The 17,615-nt window shown below is 53.5% G+C and overlaps 1 protein-coding gene across 1 annotated transcript in view; it reads left to right on the top strand.

The window, feature by feature from the left end:
* Positions 1–8,212: 8,212 nt before the first annotated feature.
* The window catches only part of GRAMD4 (GRAM domain containing 4), a 37,709-nt gene continuing 28,306 nt past the window's right edge, over positions 8,213–17,615 (top strand). Inside the window, exons 1-2 of the mRNA XM_006866829.1 lie at positions 8,213–8,422; positions 14,434–14,554. Of these exons, the coding sequence (XP_006866891.1) occupies positions 8,258–8,422; positions 14,434–14,554 (286 nt within the window). The 5' untranslated portion in view covers positions 8,213–8,257. The remainder of the gene's footprint in view (positions 8,423–14,433; positions 14,555–17,615) is intronic.

Here is a 17,615-nt window from a genome sequence, read left to right as displayed (position 1 = left end):
TGTCCATGTGTCTAGGCCTCAGTCTTTCCCTGGAGTTGTCCATGTGTCTAGGCCTCAGTCTTTCCCTGAATCTAGTTACTTCACAGCGTATGCGCCCCTAGTCGAAAGAACACACTCCACTCCGGGCTCTTCTTTTTTGGTGGTAGCAGGTCCCCGTATCTCTGCTCGTCTCTCTCCTTTATCTCTTGTGGGATAAAAGGTGTTGGCTGTCCCATCCTTGGGAGTCTCCTGTACACCAGTTCAGGGTTGTGATGGTGGTGGTGGTAAGTGCTGTTGAGTTGATTCCAACTCATAGGCACCGTGCACCATGTTTCTGAGGCTGTGAATCTCCCACAGAGCTGCTGGTGGGCTTGAACTACTGACCTTGTGGTTGGCAGTCCATTGCTTATCCTGTAGAGCCACATAGCGCCACCCTTAGTCCTCTTAGTGGTTTCTCACATCAGATCACATCACGGGGGACCGTCACGTAACTGCCGAATCACTGGGAACCATGGTCCAGCCACGCTGACATAGACTAGGTTGGGGAACACATTGACAGCACACAGTAGCCCCTTGTTCTGTCTAAACGACAGCCTCTTGGTCTGTGTACAGTTCTTCATGAGCACAGTGAAGTGTTCCAGAATGTCCAATCTGCCCAGTGGGATCCATAGTTAGCCATGATTCAAGTTCAGAAGTACCTCTGTGTTATTCCTGTATTTTCTTGTCCCCCAAAGCCAGAGACATGTCCCCCTCATTCCTTTGCTTTCTGTGCCCCCTTTGCTCCCACCCTCCTCTAAGAACAGTCCTGACGGCTCATTCTCCCTGTGCTCCTTGTGCCTGAAGGAGCAGAGAGCTGTGTGCCCTGTTGTCAGAGCCGCACAGGAAGCGAGAGGTAAATCGCTCATCTGTTTGTCCTGGCCGCCATCCGCTTTCCCGAATGCACTGTTCTGATGGTGTGTGTCTCCTTCAGGCACAAGGCTGGTCTTGACACCTGTTTGCCCTCCTCTCACCTTCTCCCTCCCAGCTTGCCATAGGCTCTGGCACACTTGTGTTAATTTCAGGCCCTTCCTTTATCATGGGCTGTGTCCCTCTTCAGCTGTTGCTTCAGGCCCTGTGTTTCTGAGTCATTGATGCTACTGACTAGAACGGTGGTGCTGGGCAGAGTCCTCAGGGGTCCTGCTGCCTTTGGACACTGTCCCAGTCCAGGTGGTGGCCAAGCATGCCCTCCTTGCTTCCAGGTGGCCACAGGGGGATTCTGGTCTGGTGTTGGGGTCCCCCGGGGCTGTCGGCGCTGTTATATACTTGGACGGTGGCTTTGGGACCCCACGAGTCATCCAGAAGTCCAGGGGCCCTGAGCTGCCCCTGATCTGATGGTTCTTAGTCTAGAGAGATTGCCCCTCTTTTAGTCTCCAGGCCCTGAGTGCATGCGTGCTGGAGTGGAAAGTGCAGGACTCAGGGAAGAACTCTACCAGACTTCATTTGAACCACTTGTTAGCTGGGGTTTTGGGTGACTTGTGAACCCCGTGTGCCTCATTTCCCCATCATTAAGAGAGGGTGGTCCCTGACCCTTCCTGGCTAGACTGCTCTCTGAGGCATTGGTAGCAGCATAGATGGCACACCGCATCACTGCCTGGCTCGTGCCAGTCCTCCAACCCTGAAACACGGGGCCACAGGGCACCCAAGGGAACTAGAAGCAACTACCAGCTGAGAAACCTCATGTGCCAAAATGCCCGGGTGCGACTTTTACAGCAAGGTGCAGGCTGTTATGGGGAGCAGTGACCGACCTGGGACTGGGGATCCAGTGTGTGCCTGGGCCCAACAGACACGACCCGCTGACCCTGGTCCTTCCACACCCTTTATGACGGGCCTCAGTGTGGTCTCAGTGGTGTGGTGTGTCAGCTCTGGAAGGTCAGGGCCCCACAAGGGCTGGTGGGCACTGAGCATGTTGTTCTGTTGATAGCCCAGACTTGAGAAAGTGATGATGAAAATGTTAATGTGCCAACTAACTAACCTTAAAGATGTAATGTTTGTAGCTGATCTTTGTGAAGGGCACAGAACACTGAGAAAATACCCTCCTGCTGGTAGAAAACAGCGAGTGCATTCAGCAAAGATGTATCCTGTGTGCTCAAAGCCTGAGGGGCCGTGTGTGACTTCCTCTGGCTTCCCAAGGGGAAAAGAGAGTCAAATTCAAAACCAGCCTAAGGTCGATTCCTATGGAGCGGAGGTCAGACATGCCTCCACCCTACAACTTTCCTCATCCTGTTCTGACACCAATCCTCCCTCCCACAGCCCTCTCTGCTTCATATCTGGGTTCGATACTCCATTACAACAGCCATACAGAACTCAACAATACTCATGATTATGAGGTTTATTGGGGAAGTGAACAGGGTACAATTCAGGATCAGAAGCAACGCAGGATGCAGCAGTTAGCTGTCCAGTGAGGAACGCCTCTTCTCTGCCAGACTGCAGACACACCTCACTCTTGTCTTCCACTTGTCAGCCATGTGGCCCCTTGGTCTCTGACCTGCTTGGACAAACGTTGCAAAACTCTTTAAGCCAGTCTGTGAATGTCCAGAGGGCACATTCTGCAATCCAGTTTCCTGCCTGTAGGCGCTCAGCCTTTCTCAGTCCTTGGGCCTACAGCCCTCAGCTGCTCTATCTCTCCATGCCATCGCCTCTGCTGCCACTCATGGTCCTGGGATTATCTCTTCCTGCTGCTGACATGGCTGCTTTTAAACCTAGTTGGATGACAAAACTAGCCAATCCAGCTTTAGAGTCCTGTGCACCTTATTTGCATGGCCCCACCCACTTGTTGGGAATCTAGCCGTTGACTAGAGAAGCCATATCAAGTCACCTCAAGGTACCCCGTACCGTGTCACGGACTGACATGCCTTTGGTGTTTTATTGATGTGAATAAAAATCCCCACCAGCATCCTTTTTGGAACCTTTAGCTGTGGAAAGGAGCCCTAGTGGCTCTGTCGGATAAGCACCGGACTGTTAACTGCAGTTAGATCGGAGGTTCAAACCCATCAGCAGTTCCTTGGGAGAAAGAGGAGGCTGTCTGCTCCCGTAAAGATTTACAGCCCTGCAGACCCTACACAAGGTCTGATTGGAACTGACTCTATGGCTTCGGGTTTAGGGTTTTGTTTGGGGCTCTTCCAGGAGCTCTGGTATGGATTTATAGGATAAGCCCTAGCCTGCTAACCAAAAGGCCAGTAGTTCAAACCCACCAGCTGCTCCTCAGGAGAAGGAGGAGGCTTGTTGTGAAAGGCCGTCAGCCCTGTACAGGGTTTCCGAGGATTTGAAACACCAGCCTTGTAATCCAATGCTTTTCCTACAGCACCACACCAGGACTTACTGCCCCTATAAAGATGTGCAGCCTCGGTTACCCTATATGAGTCAGAATGAACCTGGTAGCAGTGGATTGGCTGTGGGTACAAAAACCCAACAGAACTTAATGAAAATGAGAGCGTTCTGTGGGGACAGGTTGGCTCTGTGGGTTCACACTAATGAGTACTGTATATTATTGTATATTACGTTATTACTTGGGAAGTGTGTGGGAAAAGTCTTTAAACCAGACTCATTTGACATCCAGTCAGTTCCACTACTTAGAGCAACCCTGTGGGATAGAGTAGAACCCCCCCCCCCAACACACACACACGGCTCCCAAGGGTGTCAGCCCTGTAACAACAGATTGCCACATCTTTCTCCGGCGGAGTGACTGGTGGGTTCGAACCGCCCACCCACTTTTCAGTTGGCAGCTGAGCGCTTCACCTCTGTGCCACTAGGGCCCCTTGAGTTGTGTGTTGGTGTCAGTGGCATTTGTGGTCCCCATAAGTTCCCGTATTTATGTGTCTGGCCCTGTCGTGAGCTCATGTCTAAGTCAGGAGTACACCCCAGCTCACAGAGGGGCACCCAGCTTCCTTCTCTGAACAGCTGGGTGTTGGAGCAGCACCTGGATCTGCCACTTGGGTGCACCCCTTTCAGATGGAGATTAGGGTCTTGAGGGCCCGAGAGAGGCCTCAGAACTTGCATTTCTCACAGGTCCCTTACCCCAGGGCGACACCAAACCAGACCAGGTCCCTGGCCTCAGGGAGCGTGATCTGAATGGAGGGCCCTGAGGCTGGCGGTGCAGAGGGGGCCAGGCAGAGGCAGCAACAGAGACTTAACAGCTTACCCCAGGGATAGGAGTCCTTGCTGGATGTTTCAGGGGGCAGGCGGAGAGGGGGATTCCATCCCAGGACACACTTGGGCACACTTGGCAGGGGAGTGGTTTCAGGGTGAGGGAGGAAGGGACATAGAGTCTTACTCAACCCTGTGATTCCCGAAGGGATCTTGTTTAGGACTGAGGACTGCTTTCTGTGGGAAAGTGAGTATTACTCATCCTCAGGAGAGCCGCTGGGGAACCCGGGGGGTAGAGGGCTGTGTGGACTGAGGGGGGGTGGGGGGGGAACTTGGCCCTTCGCCTGAGACCAGGAACCACTGTTTTTTCAGTCTTGGCCAGGAGGGGGAAGTGAGCCCTTTGTGGTCCTCGAACACTGCCTCCTTTGTGTGTCCAGAGCCGCCGGTGGCTTTAGAGTGGTGGGCCGTGTCCCAGGGCTGTGTGTGCAGAGGCCCAGCTGCTGGGCCAGCCGGGTTGGAGGCTGCAGAGCTGGGGGCCCGCTTGCTCCGTGGCACACTTGACCTCTCTGGTTTTGGTGAGTGGGGTCTGAAGTAGCCCCAGCCGAGGACCCTTCCCCAACGTGACTGCTTCCAGATGGAGGTATGAGGGTGGCTCCCGGAGCCCGTCTGGGTCCCTCTGTGGAAGGACTACAGCAGCACATGAATGTCCGGCCAGTCCTCCTGCTCCAGATGCACACTGTGGTCCCAGAGAAGGGGAGGGAGACCACCGGAGGGCCAGGCGCTGCCCATGGAACATGCAAGAGGAAGTAGTCAGTTATCTGGTGGGAGTGTGGTCCCAGCCACACTGGGCCGGGCAGGAAGGGCTGGGCAGGAGACAGGGAAAGAGGTCAATCTGACAGAGTGACCGGTGCCATTGGAGGTGGACTTGCAGGAAGTTTCTGTTAGTCATGCGTTGCCCAGTGGAGGGGCCAGGAGCACGGGCTCAGGAGTTGGGGCTCCCTTCCCATGGGTGGGTAGATGTGGGGTGGTGGCCGGATGGAAGAGGGAAGGGGCCGCGGTAGCAGAAGGGAGAACACAGGGAGGGTCTTCTAGGAGGATGCCCATGGACACTGGCCCGGGAGCCCGGTAGGAGAACTCCACATAGGGCTCAGCCTTAGGTGGGGTCCAGCCTGTAACAAGGAATCCAGTGTCCTTGTCTGTGAGTTGGGGGCTCTCCATGAAGGGGTGTCACGTAGACTGGGCCGGGAAGGAGCGCAGCTTAGACGTGCCCATCCAGGGTGAAGATTTTAGGGTGATGCTGCGCTCTGGTCCCCTGTCCGTCCCTAGCACCAGCAGTCTTGCCTATCCCAGGGTGAGGAGCGGGCTCTGAGTCTCCCTTGTTGGAGTGGGCAGTGTGTTTGGAGGTCCTTGGCACTTGCTCCTTCCTGAGGGCCAGTGGAGGTAGCAGGGCAGGAAGCTCTGTGGTTTGGGCAGGTTTGGTGGCTGCAGGCACAGCCAACATCCAGCTGGTGGCCCTACACAGTACTTGTGTCCCATGACGACACGCCTTTGCTGGCCGGAGGTGAGGCCGGAGGGCCGCCCAGAGCCTGAGCCAGCGGTGCACCAGGCTTGCCCTGGGGTATGCCGACTGAAGAGTGAGTGGTTGGGACCCTGTGCCCGCTGGTTTGTCCTTCCTCCCTCCCTTCATGGGGCCCTCAGTGAGGGGATTGTTCTGGTCTCTGGGATAGTAAGGAGATTAGGTAGCGTAGTGGTTACGAATCAGTCTGCGAACCGCAAGGTCAGCAGTTCTAAACTACCAGCTGTTACATGGGAGAAAGATGAGGCTTTCTACTCCTGTAAAGATTTATAGCTTCGGAAACCCTGTATAGGGTCACTATGAGTCGGAACCGATTCCACGACACATAGCCACCACCACCACATTCCCTGAAGTTGCTTATTTTTATTTTCACAAGCAGAAAAGCAAGAGGAAAGCATTGTGGGAAATTTGGAAGTACCTACGAGACTCGATGGCACTTAATAACAAGGCTGTGGGCTTCAGAAAGTTCATTGAAAAATTATGTTCGATTTTTCCATTTTTTCCACACAATTTTTAAATTACACTTTGAATTTTTATCCTTTAAAATAAAAGGCTGTGTTGTTGAGGGACCATCAAGTCGGTCCCGCCTCACAGTGACCCTGTAGAGGGTTTCCAAGGAGCGCCTGGTGGATTTGAACTGCCAACTTTATAGTTTACAGTCCAGTGCTTATATTAAAATTTCCTTCTTTTCAATTAGGTTATTTCAAGTGTTTCCATATTACAAACAAACTGTTTTTGTTAAATGCCGAGGAGTAAGTTCCCACTAATAGTAACCCTGTATAGGGTTTCTGAGAAGTGGCTAGTGAGGTTGAACTGCCAACCTTGTGGTTCAAATCCACCATGTAGTCCAGTGCTTATCCTAGAGTGCCACACCAGGTCTCCATTAAAAACAAATAGTATTAGGAAAAAGGTACAAAGCACAGAATTGATCAGAGAGAAGATTTACACATTTAACAACATAAAAATGGGAAGCTTTTGTGGCACTGTAGGATCATCACAGAACTGCAAAACCACAAAGTCAAAGGTTCAAACCCACCAGCTGCTCCTTGGAAAAATCTCTATAATGTAACCTTGGACAGCAACTTTAAAACCACCTTAACTCAATACATTCACCTCTGTTCTGTTAAATGTGGTCGTCTGCGCACATATGGTTCCGTTAAGCTTTATTTGCAAAATTGAGAGATTGGAAAAAATTTTTTAAATAATATTGAAAATAGCTTCTGGGAATGCCGTTTTACACAGGTACAGATAAAAGTCCCAGGAACCATACCTGTGGATCTCAGAGTCAAAGAGCTGGTCTGTTTAAGACAGAAATAGTGGCTGCCAAGCTGCCTCCCTAAAAGTCTGCGTCACTTTAATACCCATCTGAGAGTTTTGGGCAACTCTCCCAATATTGTTAGGTGTCTGACTTTCCGATGCACAACAGAACGAAACACTGCCAAGTTCTGCACTGCCCTCATGATTGTTACGTTAGAGCCCATTGTTGCTTCAAAGATTGCTCTCCAGATTGGATATTATTAATCTTACTGACTTTGCCAGTTTTATAGATGAAAAGAATCTGATTGTTTGAACCTGCATTTTCCTGATTGCTAACGAGCATTTCCTATTGTTTGTGGATTTGCTACTTTGTTTCCTCTTGTGACCCTGTGGAGTTTTAGACGTTTCCAACCATGGCATCCACGTGGTCACACTTGAAACAGACTTTGTCGTGTTCTCAGGAGTTCACTGGGAATGTGCGTGGGCAGTGGCGTTGCTCCTGGGGGGCACGTTCTGAGCATTTTCACGCATGTGACGGCGGTCTCCACATTCTGAGTTTGTTCCTACGATGGTGCCTCAAAGGGCAGGACCGCTGTTAAAGCCCATATCCTCATGCTGGTCATTCTGCGTGCATCTGGCTGTGTGATTTAAGGCTTTTGCACATGGTGGCGGTGTTGTTAAGGAGCCCGGATGGTGCTGTGGGTTAGGCTGCTAGCTGCAGGATCAGTGGTTCAAACCTCCCAGCCACTCTGAGAGAGAAAGATGAGACTGTCAGCCCTTTAAAGATTTTGTCTTAGAAACCTTTGAGTTGGAATCATCTCCATGACAGTAAGTTTTTGGTGGTAGGTGGTGGTGTTGGGTGCAGCCACCTGGATTCCGACTCATAGCAACCCCACGTGTGACAGTGTAGAGCCGCTTCATAGGGCTTTATTGATTGTTACCTTCATGGAATCAGATCACCAGGACTTTCTTCTGAGGTACTTACTGCTGGGTGATTTCCCTGTGCTGGCAGCTGAGGAGTGTAAACTGTTGGGGTCACCAAGGATCTGATGTGTGTGTGTGTGGGATTTCTTTGTTCATTCATGGCCTAAGGTTTTATCAGTTAATTCAAATTGTTTATTAACCTTCATATAACATAATTGCTGCAAGTATTCCCTATACCGCGGTGTGGTTTCTGTTAAAATGAGGAAATGTGTACGTAGGGATGAAGCGGTTTGGTTTGGTGGGAGGCAGGTGGGTGGGTGTGTGACCACATCCCCTTCTCGCCTCTCCAGGGACCCCTACCGTCATGTTAAGGTGAAGCCCGGGGGTCCAGTGCTGAACATGCTAAGGAGGCTGGACAGAATCCGCTTCAGAGGTCACAAACGAGAGGATTTTCCCGACCTGGCGGAATCGCCCAATGCCTCGGACACTGAGTGTGGAGACGAACTTCCCCCGAAGATCGCCCGGACCGTGCCACCCCGAGACAGCGAAGAGCTGAGGGACCCTGTGAGTGCCCTGCGCCGGCTGCCAGACCTGGTCTTGGGTCTGGTCTGGGTGGGTGTGAAGGTGTTGGCTGCCCAGCTTGGACTCTGCACCCTATCCTTCTGGTGGAGGTGAGGGATGGGGCCATCCCTTTTCTGGATACCAGGGGAGCATGATCCTCTTAGGATCTCTTCCTGTCCAACTGGAGAGGCAGACAGACAGACAGACATGGAGTTTGCACCACCTTTTTGTGACCCCCCTCGTCTGTCCCCAACTCCTACAAAGCACATGGAGGATTCAGCCCTGGCTGAGGGTGGATCCCATATTGGGCAGATAGCAGGCCTATTCTGGTCTGACCCTGGGTGCCTTGATGGGGGTGCTACCCCCCCCATCTACCATCAGGTGCCAGGGTGTGTATTACTGACCCCTCGCCAACCCCGTGGCATTTGCCGGCCTTGAGCAGTGGGGTGCCCTTCCTTGGCCAGCCTGCATGCATTGGGCACTTCTGAGCACAGCGGTCCCCACCTTCCAGAAATTTGCAGAAATCAATGGGGCACTGATGGGAGCCTTGTTGTGGCCCTCCTCTGGCTCAGCATTGAGCCCCCATTATCAGTGAGGCCCAGTCAGCCTCCTGCAGGCTGTGAGCAGCCCTCAGGATGTGGCTGTGGATGTGTCCTTGGGCTTGTGTTATGGATGCCTCTAACAGTGTGGTCGGACTGTCTGTCTGGAAGGGGGGATGAATGATTGACGGCTGCCTCGCAGCCGCCCCTTTCCCTCTGCAGGGCACGGACTTGCTCTGCCATCCTCTGGTGGGCCCACCTGCAGAGTCTCCTGATGCGGCCTCTGGTGGTGAGACTGGATGGTGGTGGGGGTCTGGAGAATAAAGGTCCCACATGCGGAGGCCATCTCAGCGGGGCAGGGCAGGACCACAGTAGTGTGGTTTCTTCCTGTCTCTATGCTCTGTCTGTCTGTCTGTCCAGTTAGGGTGCCATGGGGCCCTGGCTCTGAGCATGGTCAGCTGTCCCCGATGCTTGTGGTCATCAGGGATGTAAGGCAGGTGTGGGAGAGGGGGACAGTGGGATTTGACAGGTACCAGCTGTGAGGCTGTGGGCACGTTGCCCAATCTGGGGGTGGGGGGCTTGTGTGCAGGACACTGACATTGCTGTAGAAGGTCTTGGGTGCCTACAGAGGACCAGTGGACAAACCTCGTCAGGGGCTTGGGGACACTTCCTGAGGTGGGACACAGCTGAGTGGAGGCTGCACTGCCCATCCCAGGTGGGCAGCCCCGGCAAGCTGGGGGATGGTGAGGTTTGGAGGTGGTTCTGAGATGGAGGGAACCTCAGACCTGCACCTCCTGGCCTCCTCTCTGCTCGGATCTAGTTCACAAGGGTTCTCTGCCCACCTCCCACCAGCCCATTCCTGTGAATGGAGACTAGGATGTCATGTTCACCTGGGGACACTGGTCTGCAGTGTCCTAGCTCCCACCAAGATGAGGCGAGTGCTGTCTGGGTGGAGGTACTGGGGGGGTGGGAACATCCAGGCTGAGGAAGGGGTGCAGGGATCACCCCTGGGTGTCTGGTGGAGGGTGGAGAGGAACTGCAGGATCAAGGGGTCTTGACCTACCAGAGAGACCTGCATTTGGTGGGCATGGGAGGGGCTGGTACAGTCCCTAGGTGGGAGGTAGTGGGGTGTCCGTGTAAGAGCTGGCTGCTCTAGGGGTTTGTTGGAGAGTGGTCTGGAGGTGGAGCTAACGTGGGTGGGCTCCCTTGGTGGGGCACCAGTGGAGTGGATGGAGGCACCCAGTATGCAGCAGGAAGTGGCTGCTGGGGGATGGGTTGGGGGAAGGCATGCAGAGGGTGGTGGGAGGGGGAAGGGATTTCGGGGAAGGCCCGTCCATGCCTCAGTGTGTGTGTGTGTGTGGGTGTGTGCAGGTGTCAGATCCCTGAACAGGTCAGGTCCTGGGGTGCGGTGTTGGGGAGGGAGGACTGGTACATTTCTCTCTTGCTGAAGGAGACCGTGGTCAGAGAGTGAACTGTCCTTTCCTGCACAGGATGGGGAAGGAGAGGGAAAGTAAGGCAGGACCCTTCCCAAATAGGTCAGCTTGGAGGGGCACAGACCCTCCCTGAGCTGGGGACCCACTGCATAAAAAGACCCCAGCAACCCTTTGACCATTTTAACCTGAGCCTCAGCTCCCTTAATTTGAAAGGGGGTGGTGATGTTGTCTACAGAGTGCTCAGCCGGCACCTCGAGCAGGTGGCTGTAATTATTAATGACAATGAAATATTGATGACTAAAACCCTGCTCCCGGCTGCAGGCCACCCCTTACGAAGCCGTCTCATTGTAGCTCTTAGCATCTGCCCTTCCCTCTCCACGCTGGCCAGGGTCACGGGTCCCACATGGAAGCCAGAGAGGCAGGGCACACAGTAGGCTCGCTCCCACACCTGGACCACCCTCCCATCCTTTCCTGGGGCAACTGCTCCCCCACCTGGGCAGGTTCCTGTGGGGGAGGGGGGGTGACAACATGACTGTGTTGTGTGAGGTTTTGTCTCAGTGTTGTTGAAATGTAGCTCACATCCTACACAAGTCACCCTTTCAACCCTCACAGTTCAGGCTTGTTTAGCTATTGCCACGATCAGTTCTTGAACCTTTTCACCAGCCCAGAAAGAAACCCCACACTTATTAGCAGTCACTTCCCATCGCCCAGCCCCTGGCAACCACTGGTCTGCTCTGTTTCTAAGGGTTTGTTCAATCTGGACGCTTCATGGCCTTCATGTCTGGCTTCCTTTCTCTCAGTACTTCGTTTTCAAGTCCGACTGTGTTGTGTCCTGTGGTGTTGGGTCCAGTTCCCTTACTGCTGATGACATTCCATTGTGTGTACACACCACATTTTGGTTGCCCACTTATCTGTTGGATGGCTATTTGGGTGGTGCCCCCTTTGGTCTGTTATGGATAGTACAGCCTACATTATGGACAAATTTCCGTGGGAATGACCATCTCCATTTCTCCAGGGAATAAACCCCACAGTGAAATTGCTGGGTTACACGGTTAGTTTAACTGTGTGAGGAACGGCCGGGTAGGGGGCTCCTCTGATTTTTTAGAACACAGAGGGATCTAGCTTTGTCCTGCACCCAATTTCTCAGACTTTTTCCTCCAAGTGGAATACAGGGAGGGAGAGACCCCCTGTGACGCCTGGGTTGGTATCACCCCGCCCTGGTAGGTGGAGCAGCCCAGCCCAAACACCCCCACCCCATTCCCCACGGGGCTGAGCACCCTGCCCCTCTCCCAGCCCCACCCCATGGCTACCTGCAGCTCCTCCCCTTTCCCACGGGCTGACCTGACATGGAGACCCTGCCCAATGCCATTGTTAGTGATGCCGCTGCCTTCGGGGCCCCTTCCCCTGCCAGGCCAGTTTTGGTGTCACCCTGAACCCCCTAGTGATGCACTGCAGCGGGGTCCCCGTCTTTCATCTGACCCCTCCCTGCTAGGTCTCCTGGTCTGCTGTTACAAAGCCTCACCACACTGGACGGCCAGAAAGCACTGGAAAGTCTGTCTGTGTCCACTTCCGGGTCTGGGCATGTTGTGGGTGGCACACTTCCCGTGTGCATCCGCCCTCTCTTTCACAAAATACCACGCAGAGGAATTAGGGTTAGGACCCACCTTTCGCTGATAGCATGGCGTCCTGGTAGCACAGGGATTAAGCGCTAGGTTGGCACCGTATGCTCCTCAGGAGCAAGAAGGGGCAGTCCGCTTCTGCAGAGACAGCCTCGGAGACCCCGTGGGGCAGTTCTCTGTCCTACAGAGTCCCTGTGAGTCAGAATCCCCTCCAGGACCCCAGGTTGGACTCTGATATGGCCTGATTAGCATGGCAGAGCAAACCCCATTTCCATACAGGGTCTTCGTTTGGGCTTCGTTCTGCCTCCTTTTTGTCCCTGTGTTCCTGTTGGGAGTGAGACCAGGCTGGACTGGGAGGTGAGAGTAGGGAGGGGGCCAGGGGCAGAGGAGGGGGGTCCTGTGTTGGCAGGTGGTCGACAGGCAGGGTAGTCAGACTGACATCTTTGCTCTTGAGCGCCTTAGAGAGGCCTTGTGCAGCAGATTGACCTAATGTAAATTACTTTTGATTTCTTGACTGCTGCTTCTATGAGTGTTGACAGTGGATCCCAGCAAAATGAAGTTTTTGACAACTTCAATCTTTTCTCCGTTTATCCTGATGCTATTTATTGGTCCAGGTGTGAGGATTTTTGGTTTCTTTACATTGAAGGTGCAACCCTTACTGAAGACTGGAGTCTTTGATCTTCATCAGTAAATATATCCACGTCCTCTTTGCTTTCAGCAAGCAGGGTTATGCCATCTGTATATCGCAGGTTGTTAATGAGTCTTCCTCCAATCCTGATGGCTACATTCTTCTGCATAGAACCCAGCTTCTCAGGTTATTTGCTCAGCATACGGACTGAACTACTACGGGGAAAGACTGCAACCTGGCAGACATCTTTCCTGTTTCTAGACCATTCAGCGTCCCCTTGTTGTTTGGAGGACTGCCTTTCGGTCTCTGTACAGGTTCCTCCTGAACACAATTGAGTGTGCTGGAAAACCTGTTCTTTGCAGTGTTATCCGTAGGTTTGTCGTGGTTTACATAATCAAAAGCCTTGCATAGTCAGTAAAGCACAGGTAAACATCTTGACTCAACACAGAAGGCCCACTTTTTCCTGAGACCTTGGTCTGCAAGTGACAGAGGGGTTCAGCTCAAGCATCATGGGAAAGGGGGAGAGGGTGTGGTAAGAGAGCAAGCCAGCGGCAGGGGAGGGGAAATGCAGGTGGAGGTCTAGTGGAGTTGGTCAGTGAGGGTGACGGGACCAGGGAGCTGGGCTCTGGCCAGGAGGGAGGGTGGCTCATCAGCCCCAGGCCCCCTGCTCACTTGCCTCTCCCTCTGGGTCAAATCCATTGATGTCAAATCTACTCTGAGTCATTGTGACTTGTATGTGTCAGAGTGGAGCCCAGGTCGGACCCACACCTGCTGCGGGAGTCCTGCTGGACTGGACGCTTCTGGTACCTGCTGTCCATGTGTGCCCCGTCTTGACTGCCTGTCTACGGCAGGGGGGACCCCTGAGTTTCCAGTCACTTCCTCCCTTTGGGTACCCCCTCTAGTGGCTGTCAGGCGGAATGACCTGCCTTCCAGCTCTGTTCTACTGCTTAAGGACTGCCCCTGCCCGGAGTACCTGGGGACCACAGCCTCTGGGAGCTCAGGTCCAGGATTGGATCAGGTAGCTGAAAGTCCCTAAGTTCAAAGGCCCCAAACCTGCTCTTGCCCAAGACTGCTCTGTCTTTGGCAGTAACCTCAGGCTGGATCTGGGGCGCGGCTCCAGGTCAAGCCTCCACCAGCGCACACGGGACGGGATTAGGTGCACCTTCCGGGCAATGACAACAGCACTGTCGTGGGGCCGAGAGTTTGTCAGCACCCCGGCCTGGACACAGCTGGGGGGGGAGGGGGGGCTGTAATGGAGTGGCCCTGCGACACGTGCCGTGGCCTCTGGTGAAGAAGGGAAGGACTGTGTATGTTTTGGTCACTTCAGACCTCAGGGTCCTGACCCCTCCCCTGCTCCCCTGTACTCCAGCCCTCCCAGGGACAAGAGCTCCTGTCCCTGCAGTTCCCAGGACTTGGAGCTCAGCCCCACGGATGTGAGGGAAATAGCGTCTGGTCTTGTACACGTCCACGCCCACCCACCTCACAGATTTCTCGGTGTGTGTCTCTGCAGTCCCCAGGCCCGCTGAGGTGCAGCTGACACCTCAGAACCAAGCTGGTCACAACCACGAGGTGTAGCCTCGAGCTTGTGCCTTAAATACTTGATGCTTTTTTCATCCTCCTCCCAGTGACGGCAGGCTGTCTGAGGGGTCTGAGTTGTTCCTGCTGCCCGCAGGTGGTGCTGGGGTAATGTGTGGGTTCCTGCAGATGTTCCCCACCCACCACCTTGGGCCCACCACCCCTGAGGGAGGAGGGGGGCTGGACAGGCCGCCTCTGAGCACCCAGTGTTCTCTTGCAGGCCGGCCCGGGGACCCTCATCATGGCCACAGGGGTCCAGGACTTCAACAGGACAGAGTCTGACCGGCTGAACGAGATCAAAGGCCACCTAGAAATCGCCCTGCTGGAGAAGCACTTTCTCCGTAAGTACCCCGAGGATGGGGACGGGGACAAAAAGTGGTCGGATGGACCCATCAGTGGGGTATCCTCAGGCAGCCTGCTGCCTCCTGACCTGTGGGGGCCATTGCTTTGGTAGGAAGGGGACGATAAGGTGTTCCAAACAGTTCCAGTGGTCTCGGTGAAGCTGGGGCGTGTGTGCTGGCCACAGCTGGCTCAGAACCTTCTGCATCTCTCCGTTGCTCTCAGATGAGCAGGGAGGAGGGAGAGTGGGGGCTCTGCCATCTGCTTTCTCACATGCTGGGTCCTGTATCTCCGCTGCCTGGGCCCATGGCTGTGGTGGTGTCTACAGGAGACTGTTCCAGAAGGGCCTGTGGAGCACGTGGCTTGTGCTCAGCTTTGGTCCCTTCAGTCACCCTCTGCGCCCTTGAGGCTCACTGGGACAGTCTTGATGTTCAGGGGTTGAAGCCATGAAGTGTCTGGTGACACCTAAGAGTGTTGTGAAGTTCTGCCCTGGACTGACAGGAAGGGATTGGGCCACCTGGCTGTAGACCTGGCCACTTGGAGCTGGGTGTGTGTTGTTGTTAGGTACTGTTGAGTCAGTTCCGACCCATATCGACCCTGTATAGGGTTTCCAAGGAGCGACTAGTGAGCTTGAGCCACCAACCTTGTGGTTCAAACCGATTTTGTAGTCCAGTGCGTTAACCCCCAGCGCCACACCAGGACTTGTGTGTGTGTGTGTGTGTTAGGAGGTATTACGCTGTAGCAGTGGGGTCCTAGGAGCCTGCAGGGTCTCTGCGTGACTGTACGGGCAGCTCCTCTGGCTGGGTAACTCAACCAGGCTGGCGGAAGCATGTGCTCCACTGGGTCTGCCGGCCTGGCCGCTGTCCATCCAGTCTCTCTGAGCCTTCCCATGGGATTTTCCCAAACGTCCTGGAGAGGCACAGCCACCATTGCAGCGTGATCCTGGGAGAGGGGCGGGGCTCCCCAGCACATGGCAGGAGCCCTGGGTGGGGAGGGGCATCTAGGGGGGTGGGGTTCCCCAGAACACATGGCAGGAGCCCTGGGGAGGAGGGGGCTACTAGGGAATGGGTTCCCAGAAAGCATGGAGCAGGAGCCCTGAACAGGGGGTGGGGGACCTCCAGAGGAAGGGGTTCCCTGCCAGCAGGAGCCTTGAGGGGGAGGCAACCTCTAGGGGGAGGAGTTCTCTGGCTGGAGACAGGCTGACAAGGACCTCAGGTCACTTGAGGTGGCCTTCTGCTGCTCCGGACACCCTGCCCTCGTCCAGTCACTGAACTCTTGTGAAGCTGACCTCGACAGCCAGGGAGGCAGACGGCGTTCGCTGTGAACGCTCGGGCTCTTGACTAATCTCTACAAGGAGACCACTAATCTCTACAAGGAGACCACTAAGTCCTTCTTTTTGTGGTCTTACTCTGGAGGCTTCACTAAAGCCTGCCCACCGGGGGTGACCCTCCTGGTATTTGAAACACTGGTGGCCACACTTCCAGCGTCCAGCGGCACACAAGCCACCACAGTGGGACAAACGGACAGACCATTTCATTAGAGGCCGAGAGTGGTCGGTTTCTGCTTTTGCCTTTGTGTCTCCGTTTGCTACCTGACATATTTCTTTATTCCCCCAAATTTATTTTTGTGAACTGAGTGAAGACTTAACAAAGCAGATTATGAATTTGACAGTCAACAGATCAAACACTTTGCTTCATCTCAAGGCGTGCTGTCCCCTCCAAGCAATGAGAGTCATCCCGCTTCTGACTTCCATTCCACCCACCCTCCCATCCCTTCTCGACTCTGTACCTGACTATTTCTGAAAACCAATTTCCCTCCATCAACTCCTCGACCACCCTGAATGGAGCTCATAGAAACAGTCAGAAGCATGCTGACTCTCATCTGTTGTTTTCCAGTTTGCAAAATACTGCGCCAAAGGAGATGAGTGAGGGTCTTGTGATTTAAAGTTCATGTTTGGTTTCATCATGAAATCGTGCGTTTCGCCATGCTTGCTGTGTTATGGTCACCTGGTTGTTGTCTTCTTGAGTCTCACCCTGGGGTCTGAGAGAGCCCTGCTTTTCCATGTGGTAAGGCATCCTGGGTTCATCCTCACCATTTCTTCCCGCAGATCTGGCATTAACCATTTCTCCAAAGAGCTCCGCTTCCTTTGGTGGAAAACTGTGTGCAGAGGCCCTCGCTGCTGCAGGCTGCTCATGGTTTATAGGCCTCTTCAGTGGATGGGGCTGGGGCGCCGTTTGCCCAGGCAGAGGATTCAAATTCACATCCGGAACCATGGGGAGTCCCCTCACCCCACCAGGCGTCTCTCTCCCCCCTCATGCTGAGAATCCTGGTTCTTACTGAGTGTTAGCAACAGCTACTGCTTTGTTGTAATGACATAACCGCGCCCACTACAGTCTCAGAACGAAGCCCCAGCCCTGCTCTCAACAAGAGGATTATGAACAGCTGGATTTGTTTAGTTCCTGTTCTGTCCTCGGCCTTCTCACGGAGGAAGCAGTCACGTTATTGTGCTATAGCTCACTGGATTTCGATTGTGTGGATCATGGCAAGCTGTGGACAACATTGCGAAGTATGAATATTCTGGAACTCTTAATTGTGCTGATGAGGAATCTGTACATGAACCAAGAAGCAGTTGTTCGACCAAAACATGGGAACATTGAATGGTCTAAAGTTAGGAAAGGTGTGAGACAGGGTTGTATTCTTTCACTATACTTATTCAACCTGTATGCTGAACAGATAATCTGAGAAGCTGGGTTATGTGAAGAAAAACGTGGCATCAGGATTGGAGGAAGACTCATTAACAACCTGCAATATGCAGATAATACAACCTTGCTTGCTGAAAGTGAAGAGGACTTAAAATATTTACTGATGAAGATCAAAGAGCACAGGCATTGATAATGTAATGAATATCAATGTAAAGGGAAAAAAAATTCTCACCACTGACCAATAAACAACATTCTTATCAATGGAGAAAAGATTGAAGTTGTCAAGGACTTCATTCTTCTTGGATCAACTATCAACACTCGCGGAAGCAGCAGTTAAGAGATCAGACGACGTATTGCATTG

Source organism: Chrysochloris asiatica, unplaced genomic scaffold (assembly GCF_000296735.1).
Source record: "Chrysochloris asiatica unplaced genomic scaffold, ChrAsi1.0 scaffold00097, whole genome shotgun sequence".
Classification (NCBI taxonomy): domain Eukaryota; kingdom Metazoa; phylum Chordata; class Mammalia; order Afrosoricida; family Chrysochloridae; genus Chrysochloris; species Chrysochloris asiatica.
This window is presented reverse-complemented; position numbering and strand designations above follow the sequence as displayed.